Source organism: Lepisosteus platostomus, chromosome 9 (assembly GCF_059453375.1).
Source record: "Lepisosteus platostomus isolate fLepPlt1 chromosome 9, fLepPlt1.hap1, whole genome shotgun sequence".
In the NCBI taxonomy this organism is placed as follows: Eukaryota; Metazoa; Chordata; class Actinopteri; order Semionotiformes; family Lepisosteidae; genus Lepisosteus; species Lepisosteus platostomus.
In genome coordinates this window covers 3,120,748-3,145,000 of record NC_142619.1, presented here as the reverse complement: position 1 = coordinate 3,145,000, position 24,253 = coordinate 3,120,748, and the positions used below count along the sequence as shown (strand labels likewise).

At 55.6% G+C, this 24,253-nt stretch overlaps 1 protein-coding gene across 5 annotated transcripts; it reads left to right on the top strand.

The window, feature by feature from the left end:
* Nucleotides 1-182: 182 nt before the first annotated feature.
* LOC148654397 (uncharacterized) lies at nucleotides 183-23,839 on the top strand. 5 transcript variants are annotated; one of them, XM_088646427.1, is made up of 21 exons: nucleotides 183-895; nucleotides 2,936-3,051; nucleotides 3,934-4,072; nucleotides 4,170-4,287; nucleotides 7,518-7,634; nucleotides 8,795-8,909; nucleotides 10,075-10,221; nucleotides 12,166-12,280; nucleotides 12,429-13,479; nucleotides 13,525-14,296; nucleotides 14,436-14,471; nucleotides 15,774-15,935; nucleotides 16,101-16,295; nucleotides 17,060-17,300; nucleotides 17,557-17,587; nucleotides 18,592-18,733; nucleotides 19,485-19,687; nucleotides 20,406-20,511; nucleotides 21,488-21,556; nucleotides 22,309-22,452; nucleotides 22,562-23,839. In XM_088646427.1, exons 1-21 carry the CDS (start codon nucleotides 688-690, stop codon nucleotides 23,630-23,632), a joined length of 5,298 nt encoding a protein of 1,765 aa, XP_088502553.1. In that variant the 5' UTR covers nucleotides 183-687; the 3' UTR covers nucleotides 23,633-23,839. The 5 variants fall into 5 exon arrangements, with proteins under 5 accessions (XP_088502553.1, XP_088502551.1, XP_088502549.1 ...); XM_088646425.1 differs by having other exon boundaries at nucleotides 12,429-14,296; nucleotides 17,072-17,300; XM_088646423.1 differs by having other exon boundaries at nucleotides 12,429-14,296.
* The last annotated feature ends 414 nt before the right edge of the window (nucleotides 23,840-24,253 follow it).

The window sequence follows — 24,253 nt, the reverse complement described above, 5'->3', positions numbered from 1 at the left end:
CTGACGGTGTTATTGATATGTTGCATGTACTCTTGTTTGTTTTGTATGTCTCCTTTTTGTTGATTATATTATTGTTCAAATAAAAAAAATAAAAACAAGTTTAAAGTTTAAAAAAAACCCTCCGGTCTGACGTCACGACCCGAGGGAGGGCAGAGGATTGTGGGGTTTGTAGTTCCGGCGGTGGCGGGGGACGTGACGTCACGCGGACTCGCTGCGGGCAGGCTGAGCGCCCTGTTTGAAGCGCCTTTTCTGCAAACCCACAGGGGCTGGAGAGTTGGAGGTGGGGGATCGTAGGCGTACGAAGCGGAGCCGTTGAGAGAATTCAGGGGGAATCTAGCAGAAACCTGCTGCTTTCACCAGCGCGGAACAAAGCAAAGCAAAGCAAAGCAGAGCAGAGCAGGCATCTGGCTGTGGTCGTGGGGCTCGCTTCTCTTTTTCTCTCTCTCTCGCTGCACAAAAGTCTCCTGCCGGGCAAAGCTGGACTGGAGGTCCGGTCCTCACCTGTGCAGCCGTCTCAGGTTTCAGATGGGTGGCGGCGTGCTCCCCAGCGCCGCCCCGCCTCCTTGTTTTGTTGCGGAAAAAGTCCCGTCTCTGGTGTTGGCGCACGTCTAAAGGGGTTGCTGCACCCGGGAGAAGCCACTGCGAGCCGGAGCCGTCTACCCCCCCCCCCCCACGCCCGTCCGGATCATGTCCGCCTGCCCGACCCCCCGCGAGGGAGCCGGGCCCGGGCCGAGCCGCAGCCGGGCGGAGGCGCGCCGCCCGCCGGCTGCGTGGCCAGGCGAGTGCGGGGCTTGCGGGGCGCCGCTGGGCCCCGAGAGGAGACCGCAGCTGCTGCCGTGCCTGCACTGCCTGTGCCGGGGCTGCCTCTCGTCGTCGCCCGCCGACTGGGAGGACGGTGAGTCCCAGCAGCAGATCAGTGTGTGGTTGTGGTGGTGGTGGGGGAGAACCAGCGTTGAAAATGGACGCCGTGCCTCTGAAGTTATCGAGAGTTTTCTGTTAGTGTTGACTTTTGCCCGGGAGGGAAAGTTATTTTTTTTTTTAAAAAAAAAGTTATGAACCTGCCTATGCGAATATTTAATTGACACCCCCCGATGTGGTTACCCGAAAGAGGATCCGTTTTAAATCGTTTCAGAGAAGGGACGCGTTCACACAAGAGACGCCCCGAAAAAACTAAACAAAAAAAAAAACAACTCCCGTAGCCAGAGCTGCACGGAACCCCGACAGTTGATTTATTTTGCGTTTGTTTTACTGGTTATATTCTTTTTTTATTATTATTCTTGTAAACGGCTGCAAGGTTTGGTTAGTGGGAGGCAGAAAAGCTGTAGAGGGTGTTGTAGCTGTAGACGGTTTTGTTTTGGGGTGTTTTTTAATTATTATTATTATTATTATTATTATTATTATTATTAGTGTGTTTCGGGGCTGCCTTTGACTCTCGCTTTCCGGGATGCTGTGCATATACAGGGGAGAGGGTCCCCCCTTTCTGGGATCGGGGTAACCCTTCTAACCCCCCCCGGCGAGTCTGGCTATTTCTCTCACCATTTGGCACGTCCGTTCACACGTCTTGCCGTCTTCCCAGGCGCACACGCACACGGTCTCAATATACTGTCAGGAAGTGAAGGTTTCAAGTCCATCACGGGTTGTAATAATTAAGGACTCACACCTCTAGAGCGCCTGTCTGGACCCTCCACTCAGAGCTCTTCCCAGGTCAGGGGGAATCCCACTACCCCCACCAGTGTGCAGCCCCACCTGGATGATGCTCCAGTCCTCTCACACACACCAGCTCTCAGTGGGGAGGAGAGCAGAGGGATGGAGCCAGTTCAGAGAGGGGGGTTATTAGGAGGCCATGAGGGGTAAAGGCCAGGGGGGAAATTTGGCCAGGACCCTGGGGTAACAGCTCTACTCTTGTCGAGAGACACCCCGGGATTGTTAATGACCACAGAGAGTCAGGACCTCGGTTTTATTATTAACACCCCTCTCTCTCTCAGTGCAGTGTTAATGTACTGGAGTGTCCAGTCAGTGTGTCTGTATGAACCCCTCTCTCTCTCAGTGCAGTGTTAATGTACTGGAGTGTCCAGTCAGTGTGTCTGTATGAACCCCTCTCTCTCTCAGTGCAGTGTTAATGTACTGGAGTGTCCAGTCAGTGTGTCTGTATGAACCCCTCTCTCTCTCAGTGCAGTGTTAATGTACTGGAGTGTCCAGTCAGTCAGTGTGTCTGTATGAACCCCCCTCTCTCTCAGTGCAGTGTTCATGTACTGGAGTGTCTAGTGTGTCTGTATGAACCCCCCTCTCTCTCAGTGCAGTGTTAATGTACTGGAGTGTCCAGTCAGTGTGTCTGTATGAACCCCTCTCTCTCTCAGTGCAGTGTTAATGTACTGGAGTGTCCAGTCAATGTGTCTGTATGAACCCCTCTCTCTCTCAGTGCAGTGTTAATGTACTGGAGTGTGCAGTCAGTGTGTCTGTATGAACCCCTCTCTCTCTCTCTCTCTCTCTCTCTCTCTCTCAGTGCAGTGTTAATGTACTAGAGTGTCCAGTCAGTGTGTCTGTATGAACCCCTCTCTCTCTCAGTGCAGTGTTAATGTACTGGAGTGTCTAGTGTGTCTGTATGAACCCCTCTCTCTCTCAGTGCAGTGTTAATGTACTGGAGTGTCCAGTCAGTGTGTCTGTATGAACCCCCCTCTCTCTCAGTGCAGTGTTAATGTACTGGAGTGTCCAGTCAGTGTGTCTGTATGAACCCCTCTCTCTCTCAGTGCAGTGTTAATGTACTGGAGTGTCCAGTCAGTGTGTCTGTATGAACCCCTCTCTCTCTCAGTGCAGTGTTAATGTACTGGAGTGTCCAGTCAGTGTGTCTGTATGAACCCCTCTCTCTCTCAGTGCAGTGTTAATGTCCTGGAGTGTCCAGTCAGTGTGTCTGTATTAACTCTTCTGTCTCTTTTAGTGGCGGTGTGTCCAGAGTGCCCAGTCTGTAAGCAGACCTATACTCTCAAGGAGGTTACAGACAACTACCTAATAAGGGATACTACTTCAGGGTCAAGGGGCGGGCCAGCCAATAAGGTAAGAGGAATAGGACAAGAGTTGTTCAAAATGCTCTGGGTCTTCTCCGATCCTCTGTCTGTCCATCTGTTCATGACTAATCAACCTCCGTAAATCCATTCTGCTATGATTCTTATATTTCGATAATTATTCGCCTTCGTTACTGATGCCAAAAGTGTTATGTCACATAATCAAGGTCACAGTAAAGTGTAGATTGTCCCAGATTTCTCTGTCATTTTGTATTAACATCTCTCTCTCTCAGTGCAGTGTTCATGTACTGGAGTGTCCAGTCAGTGTGTCTGTACGAACCCCTCTCTCTCTCAGTGCAGTGTTAATGTACTGGAGTGTCCAGTCAGTGTGTCTGTACGAACCCCTCTCTCTCTCAGTGCAGTGTTAATGTACTGGAGTGTCCAGTCAGTGTGTCTGTATGAACCCCTCTCTCTCTCAGTGCAGTGTTAATGTACTGGAGTGTCCAGTCAGTGTGTCTATGAACCCCTCTCTCTCTCAGTGCAGTGTTCATGTACTGGAGTGTCCAGTCAGTGTGTCTATGAACCCCTCTCTCTCTCAGTGCAGTGTTAATGTACTGGAGTGTCCAGTCAGTGTGTCTGTATGAACCCCCCTCTCTCTCTCAGTGCAGTGTTAATGTACTGGAGTGTCCAGTCAGTGTGTCTGTATGAACCCCTCTCTCTCTCAGTGCAGTGTTAATGTACTGGAGTGTCCAGTCAGTGTGTCTGTATGAACCCCTCTCTCTCAGTGCAGTGTTAATGTACTGGAGTGTCCAGTCAGTGTGTCTGTATTAACCCCTCTCTCTCTCAGTGCAGTGTTAATGTACTGGAGTGTCCAGTCAGTGTGTCTGTATGAACCCCTCTCTCTCTCTCTCTCTCTCTCTCTCTCTCTCTCCAGTGTGGGGGCTGTCAGGACACTAACCTCAGTGGCTGGTGTGTACAATGTGGGGAGGGCCTCTGTGGTCCTTGCGCCCAAGCGCATCGCCGAGTTCGAGTGACCAGGGACCACACGGTCCTCACGGAGAGCAAGGGAGTTCGTGAGTATTAAGCCTCTCGCTGCGGCATTTGACTCTTAACGTACACGAAAGTCACGTGGAGCCCCTCGGCATTAAACCCCTCTGCCTTTCCTCCTAGGTTCTGCCCCCACACTGTTCTGCCCTGCCCATAGGGAGGAGCCTCTAAAACTCTTCTGCGTCTCGTGCGATCAAGTGACCTGCCGGGACTGTCAGCTGACTTATCACAGACACCACAGGTACCCTTAAACATTCGCGTTTGCGCCATACCTCAAGACAGCAGTGTCCCCCAAGAATGTAGTTACAAGGGGGGTAACACCTGGTTTTGCTGTCAGCTTTTCCAGCTTCAAAGCAAAGGGATGTTTGCTGAGATGTAGGAGGTCCAGATTCCGAGATCAAAGCTATCGCCGGGTTTACCTTGGTTTTTTTTGTCAGTTAATGGTGTTTTTGGGGGAAAATTATTTGAATGTCCATCAGTAGTCCAGGAAGACACCATATACGAGAGGGAGAAGAAGAGAAATTGGAGGCCAGAGCCCCTTGTTCCGGATCACCCAGAAAGGCCAGGCTGGAGCTGAGTGTTTGAACCTTGTGAAGAGAGCCTGCTGTTCTGTGTTTTTCTGGGGAGCTTAGATTTCCTGTGTGAAGAATCCCTCAGTTAAAAATGTCCTCTCCTGGTTAGTGGGTGCGTGTTTACGGTAAGGAGGCAGGTTGTCGTTCGTGTGGTGGCTTCTGGGCTTGCAGAGAGAGAGATTTAGCCGCAGGTTGTGTTTCTAGTTTACAAGTTAGCTTATGTCTTCTTTTGGCCTCTGTTGTGTAGGAAGGAGGCCTGTTATTTCACTTAGAATTAAAGTGTTATGAAAGATTTCGAATCTTTGTGTGCCTTGACCAAGCAGCCACTGGTACCCTCCCAGCCCCGAGAAGCTGTAGGATCCAAACCAGATCTGTCTTACCAGCGCAGAGTTTAAACTCCTCAAAGAAGCTGGGACAACAGCGCTTTTGAGTATAAAGCTTCACTATTCATATTATAATTCTCGAGAGTCTGTTATTCCAAACAGGTGTCTTATGTTTCGTCTGCGATTGTAAATGCACATCTACTAAGCAACCATATCACCCTGCAACTCACAACTGGCAACCCACTGAAGCTAAGCAGGTGTGAGCCTGGTCAGTACCTGGATGGGAGACCTCCTGGGAAAAACTAAGGTTGCTGCTGGAAGAGGTGTTAGTGGGGCCAGCAGGGGGCGCTCACCCTGCGGTCCATGTGGGTCCTCATGCCCCAGTATAGTGACGGGGACACTAGATAGATAGATACTTTATTGATCCCGTGAGGGAAATTGCAGTTTACACTAGACTGTAAACAGGCGCCGTCCTTCAGATGAGACGTAAAACCAAGGTCCTGACTCTCTGTGGTCATTAAAAATCCCAGGGCGCTTCTCGAAAAGAGTAGGGGTGTAACCCCTGGCCAAATTTCCCATTGGCCCTTACCAATCATGGCCTCCTAATAATCCCCCTCTATGAATTGGCTTCATTACTCTGCTCTCCTCCCCACTGAGAGCTGGTGTGTGGGGAGCGTTCTGGCGCACTATGGCTGCCGTCGCATCATCCAGGTGGGGGTGCACATTGGTGGTGGTGGAGGGGATCCCCATTACCTGTAAAGCGCTTAGAGTGGAGTGTTCAGAAAAGCACTATATAAGTGTAAGCAATTATTATTATTATTATTATTATTATTATTATTACTACTTGCGTCTGAGAGGGATTTCATAATACAAGGCTTAGAACGTGCACTCTAGACTGTACCACATTATAGTCGCTGTGTATTTGGGCTCTGAAGATATTAACTCTGATTTTTGTAATGCCTGGGTGAATTATCATTCTGTGCTCACAGCACATCACTTCACAGATGTGTTCTATTGCGTTGTTTGTTTATTATGCATGTTTTGGTTGTAGCAATAAATTTTGCATTTAGAATCCGCATGCGAGACTGAAAGTTAATCTTCAATCGCTTCTTTAAATGTCGTTAAGTACTCTCGCAATTTTACCTTTTACAGTTTATGGTTGTTGCAGCAAATTAAAGCCCCAACATCTCCAGCTGCAGGCTCTGATTTAAGAGTGGAATATTTGGTAACAGACTGTTTTTTTTTTCTGGGTGGTCAGGGCGTTGGGTCTCTGGGCCTCCTAATGTGAAAGTTTGGACATAGGGTAACTTGTGATGGAATCATTCTTCGCTCCCTGTCCGAGGAGTCTTTTATATCTTAAACGCCTGTGTCTTGTAACTTCCTGCTCCAGCATTTGTGAAAGTGTAGAGTTCCGCTTTTGTCTGTATTCGCTGAACTGTCACGTAGTTCATGTTGCAAGGCGTAACAGCCCCGTGTTCCTGGCAGGGTCACACAAACAATGACGAACTTGCTTGACTCCTTCCTCACGTGCGTAACCATACTTCTGTGGGTCTTGCTTGACAAAACCTGGTTCCCCATCTGCACATGCAATAGAGGTGTTTTCTGCTGCATGAACACCAGAGTTGCTGCCTTTTCCCCGATACTCCACTTGTGTGTTGTATGTTTATATTCTTAGGGTTTTTTAGTGTGTATATTGTCACTGTTGATAAATAGATACTTTATTGATCCCGTGAGGGAAATCGCAGTGCAACAGCAGCATTAACACAGACAACACAAACACAGTGTAACGAATGATACAATAATAATTATACAATACAACCAGTACAGTGAGAAGCGCACTAGGAAGAGTGACTCACAGTCCAGAGCACACAAAGAACAAACCAGTGCACAAAAAAGTCGTATTGCACAATATGACTTTAAATATAAATGAATTGCACAGGTCCCTGGCGTGTATTACACAAAAACAGTTTTAAATGGGAAAGGAAAAAGCACAGATGGATCAGTCAACTGTTCAGTCCAGAAACAGGTCACTGTCGGTGTTGCCTCTGCCCAGACGCAAGGTGGGTGCGTCGTACAGTCTTGTGGGAGAAGGCCAGAATGACCTCCTGTAGCGCTCCCTGTCGCACCGGGGGGTCGGATCAGTCTATTGCTGGACGTGCTCTTCATTTCCGCAAGCCTGTCATAGAGGGGCTGGGAGCCGTTGTCCATGATGGCCTCTATGGTGGACACCATTCTCCTCTCGGCCACTACCTCCGAGGGGTCCGGGCCAGACCCAGACCCAGTGACAGAGCTGGCTCTCCTGATGAGCCTGTTAGAATCCCCTGCCCTAATCCCAGAGCCCCAGCACCCCACTGCATAGGAAAATCGCCACCACCGACTGACAGAACATCTGTAGCATCTTACGACACGCACTGAAGTCGGCTCTGACCCCGCTCGTAAATATTAGTTGAACCCCCGTGTCCCTGAGTCCTTGCTCTTTTCGCAAGCTGTGCCAGGGAGTGAGGAATAGGTATATTCACCCCCCCGTCGTTTGTAACAATATATTGTAACCAAACCATATTTCCCGTCCTCGCCAGGTATCAGTTTGTCGAGGAGGCCGTCTCCTCTCAGAGGCAGCACATTCTCTCCCTGCTGGAGCATGTGAGACAACAGCACGAGCGGGTGAAGAAGATGATCCTGGAGCTCGATCTAAGGTCTGTGTGCCTCCTGGGTTCTCCTATTTGTTTTTTGGCACTGCCGATATCCCAGCCCCACCGGCTTCTCTGTCCGGCAAGAGAAACTGTGGGGATACAGCGCTCCTTGCTCTCCTCTTCCTGAAGGAGCAACAGGCACGGAGCTGGCCAGTCGGGATTGTACCCCAACGGCGGCGGCGTTAGTCTTGCGCGTCTGAGGTCAGGGCTCCCTGACACCGGTCCTGGAGAAAACGCTGCGTCCTGGGGTTCGGGTTTCCTGCCCCAGCCCAGTGTCTTCATCGGGGGAGAGCCCATTTCCGTTTCGGGTCCGGGCCGGATTGGTCAAAAATGCCTTTGGCCCTTTAAAGGTCAGGAGGCGTGGGGAAACTCTGGATTGGGGATACCCCCTATTCTGGGTTTTCAGATACGCTGCCTGAAGGGGAACCAGCTTGCTTTCTTTCCAGGAAACGTGCATCACTCCTGCTGTGGGCGCGGTCTCTGAGCAGCAGGGTCACTCAGACTGTTGCTCTCTCCTTTGTCGGTTTGTCCTTAATTGGGCAGCGGGCGTTTTTAGTCATCGAGTCCCAGTCCTCCCAGTAACTACCACATCTCCCAGTACAGTCCCAGTCCTCTCAGTAAACACCAACTTTCCCAGTACAGTCCCAGACCTCCCAGTAACCACCACCACCTCTCCCGGTACAGTCCCAGTTCTCAGTGTAACCACTGCTACACCCTGTCCCAGTGATCCCGGTAAACACCTCCTTTCCCAGTACAGCTCCAGTGCTCCCAGTAGCCTGCAGCTCCTCTGTCAGTTCTGTCCCCCTGCTGCCAGTAACTACCACCACTTCTCCCAGTACTGGAGGCGCAGAGCTCAGCTGGCACGAGAGCCGGGCAGAGAAACCCCCCCCCCCCCCGTTTCGGATTCCGGAGAAAAACGTCCGGATCCGCCCGGGATCCGGTGGGATCCGCCAAGCAGAGCCTTGTAAACCGGCGGGGCTCCCTACAGGCAGGGGTGGCGGGAGAATCCACTGAGGGGTGGTGCAGTGCGCCATTGAAGATCAAAATGTCAAACAGGGGGTCGGGTCCTGATGGGTGATGCCGCGCGCGCGATCTTTTCTCCTTGACGTAACCGGCTCGGTGCGCTGAGGCTCTGTCTGTGTGTGCTGCCCCCCCCCCTCCAGGCTGGGCGAGGTGGAGAAGACGGAGAAGAGACTGGGGGTCCAGACGAAGGCGCTGGTGGTGCAGCTCTGCAAGGCCGTCCTGAAGAGGAAGCAGGACCTGATGCAGGAGGTCAAGGTACTGGCGGACTGGACTGGACTGGACTGGACTGGACTGGACTGGACTGGACTGGACTGGACTGGACTGGACTGGACTGGACTGGCCTGCTCTCCACTGGACTGGCCTGGCCTGGACTGGCCTGCTCTCCACTGGACTGGCCTGCTCTCCACTGGACTGGCCTGGCCTGGACTGGCCTGCTCTCCACTGGACTGGCCTGGCCTGGACTGGCCTGCTCTCCACTGGACTGGCCTGGCCTGGCCTGGACTGGCCTGCTCTCCACTGGACTGGCCTGGCCTGGCCTGGCCTGGACTGGCCTGCTCTCCACTGGACTGGCCTGGCCTGGCCTGGCCTGGACTGGCCTGCTCTCCACTGGACTGGCCTGGCCTGGCCTGGCCTGGACTGGCCTGCTCTCCACTGGACTGGCCTGGCCTGGCCTGGCCTGGACTGGCCTGCTCTCCACTGGACTGGCCTGGCCTGGCCTGGCCTGGACTGGCCTGCTCTCCACTGGACTGGCCTGGCCTGGCCTGGCCTGGACTGGCCTGCTCTCCACTGGACTGGCCTGGCCTGGCCTGGCCTGGACTGGCCTGCTCTCCACTGGACTGGCCTGGCCTGGCCTGGCCTGGACTGGCCTGCTCTCCACTGGACTGGCCTGGCCTGGCCTGGCCTGGACTGGCCTGCTCTCCACTGGACTGGCCTGGCCTGGCCTGGCCTGGACTGGCCTGCTCTCCACTGGACTGGCCTGGCCTGGCCTGGCCTGGACTGGCCTGCTCTCCACTGGACTGGCCTGGCCTGGCCTGGCCTGGACTGGCCTGCTCTCCACTGGACTGGACTGGCCTGCTCTCCACTGGACTGGCCTGGCCTGGCCTGGCCTGGACTGGCCTGCTCTCCACTGGACTGGCCTGGCCTGGCCTGGCCTGGACTGGCCTGCTCTCCACTGGACTGGCCTGGCCTGGCCTGGCCTGGACTGGCCTGCTCTCCACTGGACTGGCCTGGCCTGGACTGGACTGGCCTGGCCTGGCCTGGCCTGGACTGGCCTCAGACTGGCCTCAGACTGGCCTCAGACTGGCCTCAGACTGGCCTCAGACTGGCCTCAGACTGGCCTGCAGTGTCCAGGTGACTTGTTCCGGGGGAGCGACAGTGTCGGTGGTAACAATGCGCTGTGTGTGTCCCTTGTTCTTGCCAGAGTCTGTGTGACTGGCAGCGGTGGGAGCTGTCGGAGAGGCAGGCAGCCCTGCGGAGACTGGGGGACCGGCAAGAGCACGCCCTGCAGTTCACAGAGACGGCGCTGACCTCGGACAGCAGCACTGCGCTGCTGCACTGCAAGAGACAGGTACAGCTGCTGGCGCACTGCGAGAGATGGGTGCAGCACTGCAGCACTGCGCTGTCGCACTGCGAGAGACAGGTACAGCTGCTGGCGCTCTGCGAGAGATGGGTGCAGCACTGCAGCACTGCGCTGTCGCACTGCGAGAGATGGGTGCAGCACTGCGCTGTCGCACTGCGAGAGATGGGTGCAGCACTGCAGCACTGCGCTGTCGCACTGCGAGAGATGGGTGCAGCACTGCGCTGTCGCACTGCGAGAGATGGGTGCAGCACTGCAGCACTGCGCTGTCGCACTGCGAGAGATGGGTGCAGCACTGCAGCACTGCGCTGTCGCACTGCGAGAGATGGGTGCAGCACTGCAGCACTGCGCTGTCGCACTGCGAGAGATGGGTGCAGCACTGCGCTGTCGCACTGCGAGAGATGGGTGCAGCACTGCAGCACTGCGCTGTCGCACTGCGAGAGATGGGTGCAGCACTGCGCTGTCGCACTGCGAGAGATGGGTGCAGCACTGCAGCACTGCGCTGTCGCACTGCGAGAGACGGGTACAGCTGCTGTCGCACTGCGAGAGACAGGTACAGCTGCTGTCGCACTGCGAGAGACAGGTACAGCCGCTGTCGCACTGCGAGAGACAGGTACAGCCGCTGTCGCACTGCGAGAGACAGGTACAGCCGCTAGCGCACTGCGAGAGACAGGTACAGCCGCTGGCGCACTGCGAGAGACAGGTACAGCCGCTGGCGCACTGCGAGAGACAGGTACAGCCGCTGGCGCGCTGCGAGAGACAGGTACAGCCGCTGGCGCGCTGCGAGAGACGGGTACAGCCGCTGGCGCGCTGCGAGAGACGGGTACAGCCGCTGGCGCGCTGCGAGAGACGGGTACAGCCGCTGTCGCGCTGCGAGAGACGGGTACAGCCGCTGTCGCGCTGCGAGAGACGGGTACAGCCGCTGTCGCGCTGCGAGAGACGGGTACAGCCGCTGTCGCGCTGCGAGAGACGGGTACAGCCGCTGTCGCGCTGCGAGAGACGGGTACAGCCGCTGTCGCGCTGCGAGAGACGGGTACAGCCGCTGTCGCGCTGCGAGAGACGGGTACAGCCGCTGTCGCGCTGCGAGAGACGGGTGCAGCCGCTGTCGCGCTGCGAGAGACGGGTGCAGCCGCTGTCGCGCTGCGAGAGACGGGTGCAGCCGCTGTCGCGCTGCGAGAGACGGGTGCAGCCGCTGTCGCGCTGCGAGAGACGGGTGCAGCCGCTGTCGCGCTGCGAGAGACGGGTGCAGCCGCTGTCGCGCTGCGAGAGACGGGTGCAGCACTGCAGCACTGCGCTGTCGCGCTGCGAGAGACGGGTGCAGCACTGCAGCACTGCGCTGTCGCACTGCGAGAGACAGGTACAGCTGCTGGCGCACTGCGAGAGACTGGTACAGCTGCTGGCGCACTGCGAGAGACTGGTACAGCTGCTGTCACACTGCGAGAGACAGGTACAGCTGCTGGCGCACTGCGAGAGATGGGTGCAGCACTGCGCTGGCGCACTGCGAGAGACTGCTACAGCTGCTGTCGCACTGCGAGAGACGGGTACAGCGCTGCAGCACTGTTGGGGATTTTATTCCACTTGCAAGGTCAACATGTTGGAGCACGAAACCAGTGCAAGAGCTGGGAAACAAACAGCTCAAATGAATCGGCTGATGGTTAAGTCAGCGAAGGGTTTGATGGTGTTGCTGAGGGCTGGACTGGACCAGAAACCAGCAGGTGTGTGTGTGGATCACCAGCCCCAGGACTGGGAACCCCCTGCTGTAAACTGTAGTTCACACATTATAATGTGATCATTGCAGCTCCCACTGTCTGGTCTGTGCAATTTAATTTAATCTGCGTGCTGCGCAACCTGCACAACATCCACACCCTGCAGGAGAATCATTGCTGTGTGTCCTGCGCTCTTGAAAACGACATCATCCCTCCCGTCTCTCTGTAGATCCAGTCTGAGTTACAGAGGTTGCTGTCCCAGCAGCTGCAGGGCGGGGGCGTCGTCTTGGACCTGAGATTACAAGTGGATCTGGAGGCCATGGACGCTTGTCTCACTCGCTACGGTCAGTGCCTGCCGAGTGAGCAGGGCGGAGCTGTCCTCGCTCTCTTTCGATTTTCAGAATCGACGGCCTTGATTGCGCTGGAATGTCTCTCTCACGCGGTCTCGTTTCTTCTCCCCCAAACCACCCCCCCCCCCCACCCTCTCTGCAGCTAAAGTTGGGAGCAAAGACGTTGGTGCTCAGTCTCAGGGCCCCGGTGTAGCCAGTACAGGCCCAGAATTCAACACCCCGTACCCCAGACCCGTCACAACCCTCCCAAGAAATAGCGCAGCCTGCTTCTCAGCAGCCAGAAATCTCTATCCCAGTCCAGTCCCAGTGCTCCCAGAAACAACCACCACCACCACCACCTCTCCCAGTACAGTCCCAGTCCTCCCAGTAAACACCACCTTTCCCAGTACAGTCCCAGTCCTCCCGGTAAACACCACCTTTCCCAGTACAGTCCCAGTGCTCCCAGAAACCACCACCACCACCTCTCCCAGTACAGTCCCAGTGCTCCCAGTAAACACCACCTTTCCCAGTACAGTCCCAGTCCTCCCAGTAAACACCGCCTTTCCCAGTACAGTCCCAGTGCTCCCAGAAACCACCACCACCACCTCTCCCAGTACAGTCCCAGTGCTCCCAGTAAACACCACCTTTCCCAGTACAGTCCCAGTCCTCCCAGTAAACACCACCTTTCCCAGTACAGTCCCAGTGCTCCCAGAAACCACCACCACCACCTCTCCCAGTACAGTCCCAGTCCTCCCAGTAAACACCACCTTTCCCAGTACAGTCCCAGTCCTCCCAGTAAACACCACCTTTCCCAGTACAGTCCCAGTCCTCCCAGTAACTACCACGTCTTCCAGTACAGTCCCAGTCCTCTCAGTAAACACCAAGTCTTCTAGTACAGTCCCAGTCCTCCCAGTAACTACCACATCTCCCAGTACAGTCCCAGTCCTCTCAGTAAACACCACCTTTCCCAGTACAGTTACAGACCTCCCAGTAACCACCACCACCTCTCCTGGTTCAGTCCCAGTTCTCAGTGTAACCACTGCTACACCCTCTCCCAGTACAGCTCCAGTGCTCCCAGTAACCTGCAGCTCCTCTGTCAGTTCTGTCCCACTGCTGCCAGTAACTACCACCACTTCTCACACTACAGCCCCAGTCCTCCCAGTAACCAGCACCCCCTCTCTTAGTACAGTCCCAGTTCTCAGTGTAACCACCACCTCCCTCCCCAGTGCAGATCCAGTGCTTCCAGTAACCACCACCACCTCTCCCAGTACAGATCCAGTGCTCCCGGTAACCACCACCCTCTCTTCCAGTACAGTCCCAGTCCTCCCAGTAATTACCACCTCCTCTCCAATTACAGTCTCAGTCCTCCCAGTTACCACAACCTCCTCTCCCAGCACAGTTCCACTATTCCCGGTAACCACCATCACGCTCTCTCCCAGTACAGGCCCAGTACCCCCAGTAACCTCCAGCCCCTCAACCAGTACAGTCCCAGTGCTCCCAGTAACTGCCACCTCCCCTCCCAGTGCAGTCCCAATGCTCCCAGGATCCACCACCTGCTCTCCCAGTACAGTCCCAGTGCTCCCAGAATCCATCTCCCCCTCTCCCGGTACAGTCCCAGACCTCCCAGGATCTACCTCCTCCTCCTCCTCCTCCTCTCCCAGTCCAGTCCCAGACCTCCCAGGATCCTGCAGCTCCTCTGTCAGTTCTGTCCCACTGCTGCCAGTAACTTCTCCCAGTACTGGCCCAGTGCTCCCAGTAACCGGCAGCTCCTCGTCCCGTCACCACAAAGCAGACTTGCCCTCCCCAGACCCCCAGGTGTTCAGCCGACTGGTTAAGTACTTGAGGTCGCAGGCGGTTCATCTGCGGAACCAGCACCCCCCCCTGCCTGGCTCGCGTGCGGACCCTCCGGACCCCCGGCCCGGCGGCGGCGCCGCCCAGCTCGTTCCCTTCTGCGGGCGGCGGGCCGTCTCCCTCCCCCTCGGCGCTGTCGGGACGGGGCCGGACCTGGCTGTCCCGTCCCCCGGATACCCGGTGAGTCCCCCTGGGTGCGGATCTGTAGGGGTTCGGGTCCGAGTTGATTCTCCGAATCTCGCTGAGTAGGCCGGATACTGCAGAAACCAAGTAGATGAGTCAGAGATTATAATAATAATAATTCCTTTCGCTTATATAGCGCCTTTCTGGACCCTCCACTCCGAGCTCTTCCCAGGTCAGGGGGAATCCCACTACCCCCACCAGTGTGCAGCCCCACCTGGATGATGCTCCAGTCCTCTCACACACACCAGCTCTCAGTGGGGAGGAGAGCAGAGGGATGGAGCCAGTTCAGAGAGGGGGGTTATTAGGAGGCCATGAGGGGTAAAGGCCAGGGGGGGAATTTGTCCAGGACACTGGGGTAACACCCCTACTCTTGTCGAGAGACACCCTGGGGTTGTTAATGACTGTATGAACCCCTCTCTCTCTCTCAGTGCAGTGTTACTGTACTGGAGTGCCCAGTCAGTGTGTCTGTATTAACCCCTCTCTCTCTCAGTGCAGTGTTCATGTACTGGAGTGTCCAGTCAGTGTGTCTGTATTAACCCCTCTCTCTCAGTGCAGTGTTAAGGTACTGGAGTGTCCAGTCAGTGTGTCTGTATGAACCCCTCTCTCTCCCAGTGCAGTGTTAAGGTACTGGAGTGTCCAGTCAGTGTGTCTGTATTAACCCCCCTCTCTCTCAGTGCAGTGTTAATGTACTGGAGTGTCCAGTCAGTGTGTCTGTATGAACCCCTCTCTCTCTCAGTGCAGTGTTAATGTACTGGAGTGTCCAGTCAGTGTGTCTGTATTAACCCCCCTCTCTCTCAGTGCAGTGTTAATGTACTGGAGTGTCCAGTCAGTGTTTCTGTATGAACCCCTCTCTCTCTCAGTGCAGTGTTAATGTACTGGAGTGCCCAGTCAGTGTGTCTGTATGAACCCCTCTCTCTCTCAGTACAGTGTTAATGTACTGGAGTGTCCAGTCAGTGTGTCTGTATTAACCCCCCTCTCTCTCAGTGCAGTGTTAATGTACTGGAGTGTCCAGTCAGTGTTTCTGTATGAACCCCTCTCTCTCTCAGTGCAGTGTTAATGTACTGGAGTGTCCAGTCAGTATGTCTGTATGAACCCCTCTCTCTCTCAGTGCTGTGTTCATGTACTGGAGTGTCCAGTCAGTGTGTCTGTATGAACCCCCCTCTCTCTCAGTGCAGTGTTAATGTACTGGAGTGTCCAGTCAGTGTGTCTGTATGAACCCCTCTCTCTCTCAGTGCTGTGTTCATGTACTGGAGTGTCCAGTCAGTGTGTCTGTATGAACCCCTCTCTCTCTCAGTGCAGTGTTAATGTACTGGAGTGTCCAGTCAGTATGTGTGTATTAACCCCTCTCTCTCTCAGTGCAGTGTTAATGTCCTGGAGTGTCCAGTCAGTGTGTCTGTATGAACCCCTCTCTCTCTCTCAGTGCAGTGTTAATGTACTGGAGTGTCCAGTCAGTATTAACTCCTTTCTTTTGCAGACCTCACCTAGACCCAGCTCTGTGCTGGTGTGGAAGACTCCCGAATGGACAGGGATGGCCAGCAGTCCCCCTGTGTTCATGCCCGTCCCTCAGACCATACTATACAAGACTGTCACTCCCATGTTGACAATGGGCACCCAGCAGGTCTTCTACATACAGCAGGTCAGCTTGCCTTCTCCCTGTGTTTGTTTGTTTGTTTGTTTGTTTGTTTGTTTGTTTGTTTGTTTGTTTGTTTGTTTGTTTGTTTGTTTGTTTGTTAAAAAAAATCCCTGAAATATTGACATTTCTCTTGTCATGCCTTTGGACACACTTGCCCCCTCCCCTCAGGCTGCCCCCCAACCCCAACTCCTGGCGTCCCGAGGCACGCTGGGAAGTTGTCTGCCCGTGTTCGTCCAGCAGCTCCCGGCCAATCAGCTCCGAGCGCTGGGGAGCCAGCGGCCAATCGCGGCACAGCTCGGCGAACGGACCCCCCGGCTCAGGGAAGTCGGCGAAGACGTGCCAAGCCCGAGGGGCGGGCTGCAGGTGGGTGGTTGGAGCACGCGGACGCAGTACTTTTACCTCTGCTCCGAGAGGAGGCATAGGAAGCGTATGCCAGCAGCCAGATCACCCTGCAGCTCACAACTGGCAGCCCCCACTGAAGCTCAGCAGGTGTGAGCCTGGCCAGTACCTGGAGGGGAGACTCCTGGGAAAGCTGAGGCTGCTGCTGGGAGAGGTGTGAGTGGGGGCCAGTAGGGGGCGCTCACCCTGCGGTCTGTGTGGGTCCTCATGCCCCAGTATAGTGACGGGGACACTAGACTGTAAACAGGCGCCGTCCTTCGGATGAGACGTCAAACCGAGGTCCTGACTCTCTGTGGTCATTAACAATCCCAGGGTGTCTCTCGACAAGAGTAGGGGTGTTACCCCAGTGTCCTGGCCAAATTCCCCCCCTGGCCTTTACCCATCATGGCCTCCTAATAACCCCCCTCTCTGAACTGGCTCCATCCCTCTGCTCTCCTCCCCACTGAGAGCTGGTGTGTGTGAGAGGACTGGAGCATCATCCAGGTGGGGCTGCACACTGGTGGGGGTGGAGGGGATCCCCATTACCTGTAAAGCGCTTTGAGTGGAGTGTCCAGAAAAGCGCTATATAAGTGTAAGCAATTATTATTATTATTATTATTATTATTATTATTTTATTATTATTATTATAGTGGGTAATTCTGGTGTCCACGTTGTGGGGAAAGAGGGACCGCAGCCTGGCCGAGGGATAACGTAGTCATTCCCTTTCCTTGTCTCCCTCGCTGGGGCAGGAGGTGAGAGAGGTGAAGGAGGAGGAGGAGGAGGAGGAAGAGGAGGAACCGGTGAAAGAGAACCCGAATGGGCGGAAAGAGGAGGAGGAGGAGGAAAACCTGACGGGGGAGAAGGGCAAGGAGCCGAAGGACGAGGAAGACCTGCAGGAAAACGTGCCGGAGGAGAAGGGCGAGGAGCAGCCGAAGGAGGAGGAGGAGGAGGAGGAGGAGGAGGGGGGGACAGGACGTGCCGGGAGTCCGGGTGAGTACGGATTGCGTCTGTCCGTCTGTCCCCCAGGCCCCCCCCTGCACCGCAGCGCAGCCGAGAGAAGCAGGACGGCGAATCAGCGAAGGGTCGGGGGCGCGCCGGCCCTGGGGTGCTGCGTCACCCCCCGCCAGGCTGAACAGGAAGCAGGATCAGGAGCCGTCGGAAACCCCCTGACCCGCCCACGTCTCGTCCCACATCGGTGCCCACCCCCCCCGCCCTGTCCTGACCCTTCCTCTCCCGTCTCTTGCAGGCGGAGACGCGCTGCGCTCGCCGGTCAGCAGGTGAGGTGGGATCTCAGCTGTGCGAGGGCTCGCTGCCTGGGTGGGCACCCTGATGAGTCCACACCGCGACACCCCAATACGGGACACAGGCAAACAGGGCTACAAGAGATCTGTCCGATCTTCTTCTTTTTTAACTCGTATTCAGGAGAGGGTTTGCAGGGGAGCTGGAGTCTATCCCAACAAGCAGTGGGTGCAAGGCAGGGTACACTCTGGGCAGGACACCAGTCCATCACAGGACACACACACCAGGACCAGGGCCAGTCCATCACGGGACACACACACCAGGGCCAGTCCATCACGGGACACACACACACACACCAGGGCCAGTCCAACACGGGACACATACACACACACACCAGGGCCAGTCCAACACGGGACACATACACACACACACACCAGGGCCAGTCCAACACGGGACACACACACACACACACACCAGGGCCAGTCCAACACGGGACACACACACACACACACTCTCATACCAGGGCCAGTCCATCACGGGACACACACACACACACACACCAGATCGGACATCTCCTCAAGCTTGCATTCCCGAGAGAACGGGCTCTTGTTGTTGCTTTTATCCGAGCTACAGTAGGCTCACAGGACCTCTGTGCACATGGACGTCATTTTTATACTTCAGCGTATTAAGCAGAACACAACAGGGTCTTACCTGTATTTCATAATCTGTAGTAACAAATGTTGTGAGTGTGTAACTTCATATGTGGCGTGTCCACAATATAGAGTTTCCGTGTGCAAAGAGTGCTCTATGATTGTTCCAGACACCTCCTCCCTTTAAACCAGCAGGCCGTGGGCGGGACTTAAGTGACATCATGAGTGACAGGCAGCTAAGCGACTCACAGGATTGAAGGAACCCAGGAAGTAGCCGGGGTGGGGGGTTATGGGAAATGTAGTTCAACAGCGCAGGACCTTGTTTCCGAGCTGCACAGACGGTCCCCGTCCAGCCCTCTGTACTAACGCGCCTGCCTGCTGCCTTCCCTCAGGATGCCGGTCCCCCGCGTCCGTCTTTTCCGCCTGCCTGTGGAATTCCCATCGGATGGCCCCCTCCCTCAGTTTCGCATCGTCACCCTGCCGAATGATCCCCGGTGGATCCTGGAGCAGATAACGGAAGAGCCCGACACCGGGGTGAATACCGTCCTCTCCTGAGTCCCACTGTGCTGTCCCTGTGGTGTGCAGTATGAACCCCTCTCTCTCTCAGTGCAGTGTTAATGTACTGGAGTGTCCAGTCAGTGTGTCTGTATTAACCCCTCTCTCTCTCAGTGCAGTGTTAATGTACTGGAGTGTCCAGTCAGTGTGTCTGTATGAACCCCTCTCTCTCTCAGTGCAGTGTTAATGTACTGGAGTGTCCAGTCAGTGTGTCTGTATTAACCCCTCTCTCTTTCAGTGCAGTGTTAATGTACTGGAGTGTCCAGTCAGTGTGTCTGTATTAACCCCTCTCTCTCTCAGTGCAGTGTTAATGTACTGGAGTGTCCAGTCAGTGTGTCTGTATGAACCCCTCTCTCTCAGTGCAGTGTTAATGTACTGGAGTGTCCAGTCAGTGTGTCTGTATGAACCCCCTCTCTCTCTCTCAGTGCAGTGTTAATGTACTGGAGTGTCCAGTCAGTGTCTCTGTATTAACCCCTCTCTCTCTCAGTGCAGTGTTAATGTACTGGAGTGTCCAGTCAGTGTGTCTGTATGAACCCCTCTCTCTCTCAGTGCAGTGTTAATGTACTGGAGTGTCCAGTCAGTGTGTCTGTATGAACCCCTCTCTCTCTCAGTGCAGTGTTAATGTACTGGAGTGTCCAGTCAGTGTGTCTGTATGAACCCCTCTCTCTCTCAGTGCAGTGTTAATGTACTGTAGTGTGTGTATTAACTCCCCTCTCTCTCTCTCTCTCAGACCGGCTCCCTGGTAACCAAGGAGGTTCCTGGACCGGGCAGTAGCCCTCCGCAGCTGCCCTCTCGCTCCGCGCGGCGCCCCCCTGTGGGGAACCACGAGCGCTGCGCGGTCTGCGGGACCCCAGATCGCCTGGTGCTCTGCGCCGAGTGCCGGACAGGCTTCCACAGACACTGCCACGTGCCCCCGATCCCGAAAACGAAGAGGTGAGGAGGGGGGAGCGGAGAGCCAGGTGTGGGGGAGGAGGCCGAGCAGGGAGAGGGGGAAGGGAAGAGAGTGAACGGGCCTTCCCTGGGACGGCTTTTAAACCACGTTACAACCTTTGATCTTCCGATCGAAGTGTGAGTCAATTCAATTCAATTCAATTCAAGGTGCTTTATGAGCATGACCGCTGGGTGCAATCAGTGTTGCCAAAGCAAATACAAATAATAAAATTAACAGGGAACAAAACAAAAAATAGAAGTAAAATAAAATCTACAGACATGTTACAGACATTTACAACAAAGACATATTATAAAATATTGACATCTACTGTAGGCGGCTGGAGCATTATTGGGAGACGGACTCACTGTTCCTCAGGCTGGGACAGGAGATCACATACTGGGCTGCCAGATCAACTGAGTTCCCTCCTCCCTCTCCCAGTAGGATTGGGACCTGTTGTGATTCTGGCAGGTGTGGGAACTCTGGGATTAGATTTCTGAATTTCGGGAAGAATGTTTCTCTAATCCCAGAGTATCTGTCACAGTGCAGTAGGAAGTGCACCTCTGTCTCTTTTTCTCCCCGCTGGCAGTGGGAGCACAGCCTGTCCTCTCTGGGCAGCCAGGTCTGCCTGTGTCCAGTGTGTGTGTCCAGACTGAGGTCACTGAGCCTGTCCTCTCTGGGCAGCCAGGTCTGTCTGGATTGACCTCCTCCTCTTTCCTTCAGAGCCCAGTGGCAGTGCATGCTGTGTCGAGACCTGTCCGATGTGGGAGATCACTACAGTGGGGAGTTCCCAGGCAAGCACACCTGCCTGGCCGTTCCTGACCAGCGGGTGAGGCTCTTCTTCCTGCTCCCTCTCTGACTGACCTTCCAGCTCGCTGCCGAAGAGCCCAGAGCAGTTCTTCCGTCTGTTTTTTCAGCCAGGAATAATAATAATTAATGATTAGGAATGAACCTTTGCTTGTTCCTCCACTCTTGAGTCGTCTCCCTGAGCTTTTGTTGATGTCTGGGTTTCTCGGTGCTGCAGGTTTGTGCTCGACAGTCATTTAAAAGGCTACTGGCTAAATGAGCTGAGAGGTTAGAAATCTGTTTGACAGCACCAGCAGGTCTCTTTGTGTGCCTGTCTGTGTCTCCCATCAAACGCACCTGTCTGACCTCACGGTGAGGTGCTGTCTGTGTCTCTGTGTACCTGTCGGTGTCAACCATCAAACGCACCTCTTTGATCACACGGTGAGGTGTTGTCGGTATCTCCCATCAAACACACCTGTCTGACCACAGAGTGAGGTGCTGTCTGTGTCTCTGTACCTGTCTGTGTCTCCCATCAAACACACCTGTCTGACCACAGAGTGAGGTGCTGTCTGTGTCTCTGTACCTGTCTGTGTCTCCCATCAAACACACCTGTCTGACCACAGAATGAGGTGCTGTCTGTGTCTCTGTACCTGTCTGTGTCTCCCATCAAACACACCTGTCTGACCTCACGGTGAGGTGCTGTCTGTCTCTCTGTGTCCCTGTCCGGTGTCTCCCATCAAACGCATCTGTCTGACCTCACGGTGAGGTGCTCTCTGTGTCTCTGTGTACCTGTCGGTGTCTCCCATCAAACACAACTGTCTGACCACAGAGTGAGGTGTTGTCTGTTTCTCCCATCAAACACACCTGTCTGACCACAGAGTGAGGTGCTGTTGTCTTGTGTACCTCTCTGTGTCTCCCATCAAACACACCTGTCTGACCTCTTGGTGAGGTGCTGTTTGTCTCTGTGTGCCTCCTATCGCCTGTCCCCTCTCTCACATTTTGTTTTCTACCTCCTGCAGAAGTGTGAGCACCTCTTGCTGGTGCTGATGTGTAATACACACAGCTCTGCGCTGCACAGGAAGCCTCAGGTTAGTACTGTACATTACTGCTAGTAATAGTAGCCACCCCCTAACGACTCTGCTACTGTACCTTACTGATGATGTGATAGTGTAACGTACTGCCACTTTAATAGTTAGCAGCCATATCGCCCTGCAGCTCCCAGCTGGCAGCCCCCACTGGAGCCCAGCAGGTGTGAGCCTGGCCAGTACCTGGAGGGGAGACTCCTGGGAAAGCTGAGGCTGCTGCTGGGAGAGGTGTGAGTGGGGCCAGCAGGGGGCGCTCACCCTGCGGTCTGTGTGGGTCCTCATGCCCCAGTATAGTGACGGGGACACTAGACTGTAAACAGGCGCCGTCCTTCAGATGAGACGTCAAACCGAGGTCCTGACTCTCTGTGGTCATTAACAATCCCGGGGTGTCTCTCGACAAGAGTAGGGGTGTCACCCCAGTGTCCTGGCCAAATCTCCCCCCCCTGGCCTTTACCCCTCATGGCCTCCTAATAACCCCCCTCTCTGAACTGGCTCCATCCCTCTGCTCTCCTCCCCACTGAGAGCTGGTGTGTGTGAGAGGACTGGAGCATCATCCAGGTGGGGCTGCACACTGGTGGGGGTAGTGGGATTCCCCCTGACCTGGGAAGAGCTCCGAGTGGAGGGTCCAGACAGGGGCTATACTGGTGTAAGGGATTACTATTGGGGTGTATGGTGTTGTACTGGAGTATACTGTGTTAATATACGGTTGGGTGCGCTCACGCCGGCGTGTTTTCCCCCTCGCGGTCTCTTCCAAGGTCTCCCCTCGCTCCTGTCACTACATCGACGTGGCTCTGATTCGCGGGCGGTTGCTACGGAGACTGAGTCCGCCGTACCGCACCCCAGCGGAGTTCGTCTCCGACATCTGGCTCCTTCTGGGCAATCTGATGGCGAGCTCGGAGGTATGGAGGCCGACCCCCTCCCCGGCCGCGCCATGCGCTGAAAGCAGGAGGGCACAGGTTGATCCCTCTTCTTTTTCTCCCCCCGCCTCCTCCTCTCGCCCCCCCCCAGGACCCGCGCTCTGTCCGAGAACTCCAGGGGTGCTTCCGGCGGAGGCTGAGCGAGGTCTTCGGGAACAGCTTGCACCCCAAGCTCATGAGGCCGCCCAGCTACTGGGAGAGAGAGGAGGGTGAAGGGGAGGGGGAGGGCAAGCAGCAGCAGGGGGAGGAGGAGAGAGGAGGGGGCGGAGCCCCGGGGGAGGAGGAGAGAGGAGGGGGCGGAGCCCCGGGGGAGGAGGAGAGAGGAGGGGGCGGAGCCCCGGGGGAGGAGGAGAGAGGAGGGGGCGGAGCCCCGGGGGAGGAGGAGAGAGGAGGGGGCGGAGCCCGGGAGGAGGAGGAAGATAGCAGAAGGGATGGGGCCCGGGAGGAGGAGCGAGGAGGGGGCGGAGCCCAAGACGAGAGAGGAGGGGGCGGGGCCCAGGAGGAGGAGAGAGGAGGGGGCGGGGCCCGGGAGGAGGAGAGAGGAGGAGGTGGGGCCCGGGAGGAGGAGGAAGAGAGCAGAAGGGGTGGGGCCCAGGAGGAAGAGAGCAGAAATGTTGGAGCCCAGGAGGAGAGGGGAAGGGGTGGGGCCCAGGCAGAAGAGGGGCGGGGGAAGAAAAGAAGGGGTGGGGCCCAAGAGAAGGAGGGGAGGGGGCAGAAAAGAGGAAGGGGTGGGGCCAAAGAGAAGGAGGGGAGGAGACAGAAAAGAGGAAGGGGTAGGGCCCAAGAGGAGGAGGGGCAGGAAAGAGGAAGGGGCGGGGCCCAGGAGAAGGAGCGAGGAAAGGACAGTCCCCAGGAGGAGGAAGAGGAGGAGAGGGGCAGGGGTGGAGCGCAGGAGGAGGAGAGGGGCAGGGGCGGAGCCCAGGAAAAGGAGCAGGAGGGGGGCAGAGCCCAGGCAGAAGAGGGGCAGGAACAGGAGGAGGAGGGGAGGGGACAGAAGACAGGAAGGGGCGGGCCCCAGGAGGTGGGCGGAGCAACTACAAAGAAGAAGAAGGAGGAGGTGGGGCCGAAGAAAAAGGTGAAGATGGTGAGGGTGGTGAGGATGGAGGGAGAAGAGAACGGACCCCCGGTGAAGAGACTGAGGCTGACGATGATCGTGAGATAGAGAGGGCCAAGCACCAGCAAGTGCGCCGACGCAGCGCGTCTGACCTACCTCAGTCCATTTCAGTATTGGAACGCACGTGTGGAAGATGGAGTCCGGATCGCACACGGATGTACGTTATCGTCACAGTTAGTCTAGAGAACTCATAACACTATTTGCAAATTGTTTTTTTTTATCTGTTGTTGAATTAAAAGTGGACAATACTTGCGATGCAGTTGCAGCCCTGGGTGATTCCCTGTTGCTTGCCCCAGCTCCCCCACAAACCTGAATCGTCCCCTCGCCCCCCCCAAACCTCCCAGCTTCAGTTCGGTTTGTCATCTGATATGGCCAGCAGCCATATCACCCTGCAACTCACAACTGGCAGCCCCACTGAAGCTCAGCAGGTGTGAGCCTGGCCAGTACCTGGAGGGGAGACTCCTGGGAAAGCTGAGGCTGCTGCTGGGAGAGGTGTGAGTGGGGCCAGCAGGGGGCGCTCACCCTGCGGTCTGTGTGGGTCCTCATGCCCCAGTATAGTGACGGGGACACTAGACTGTAAACAGGCGCCGTCCTTCGGATGAGACGTAAAACCGAGGTCCTGACTCTCTGTGGTCATTAACAATCCCAGGGTGTTTCTCGAAAAGAGTA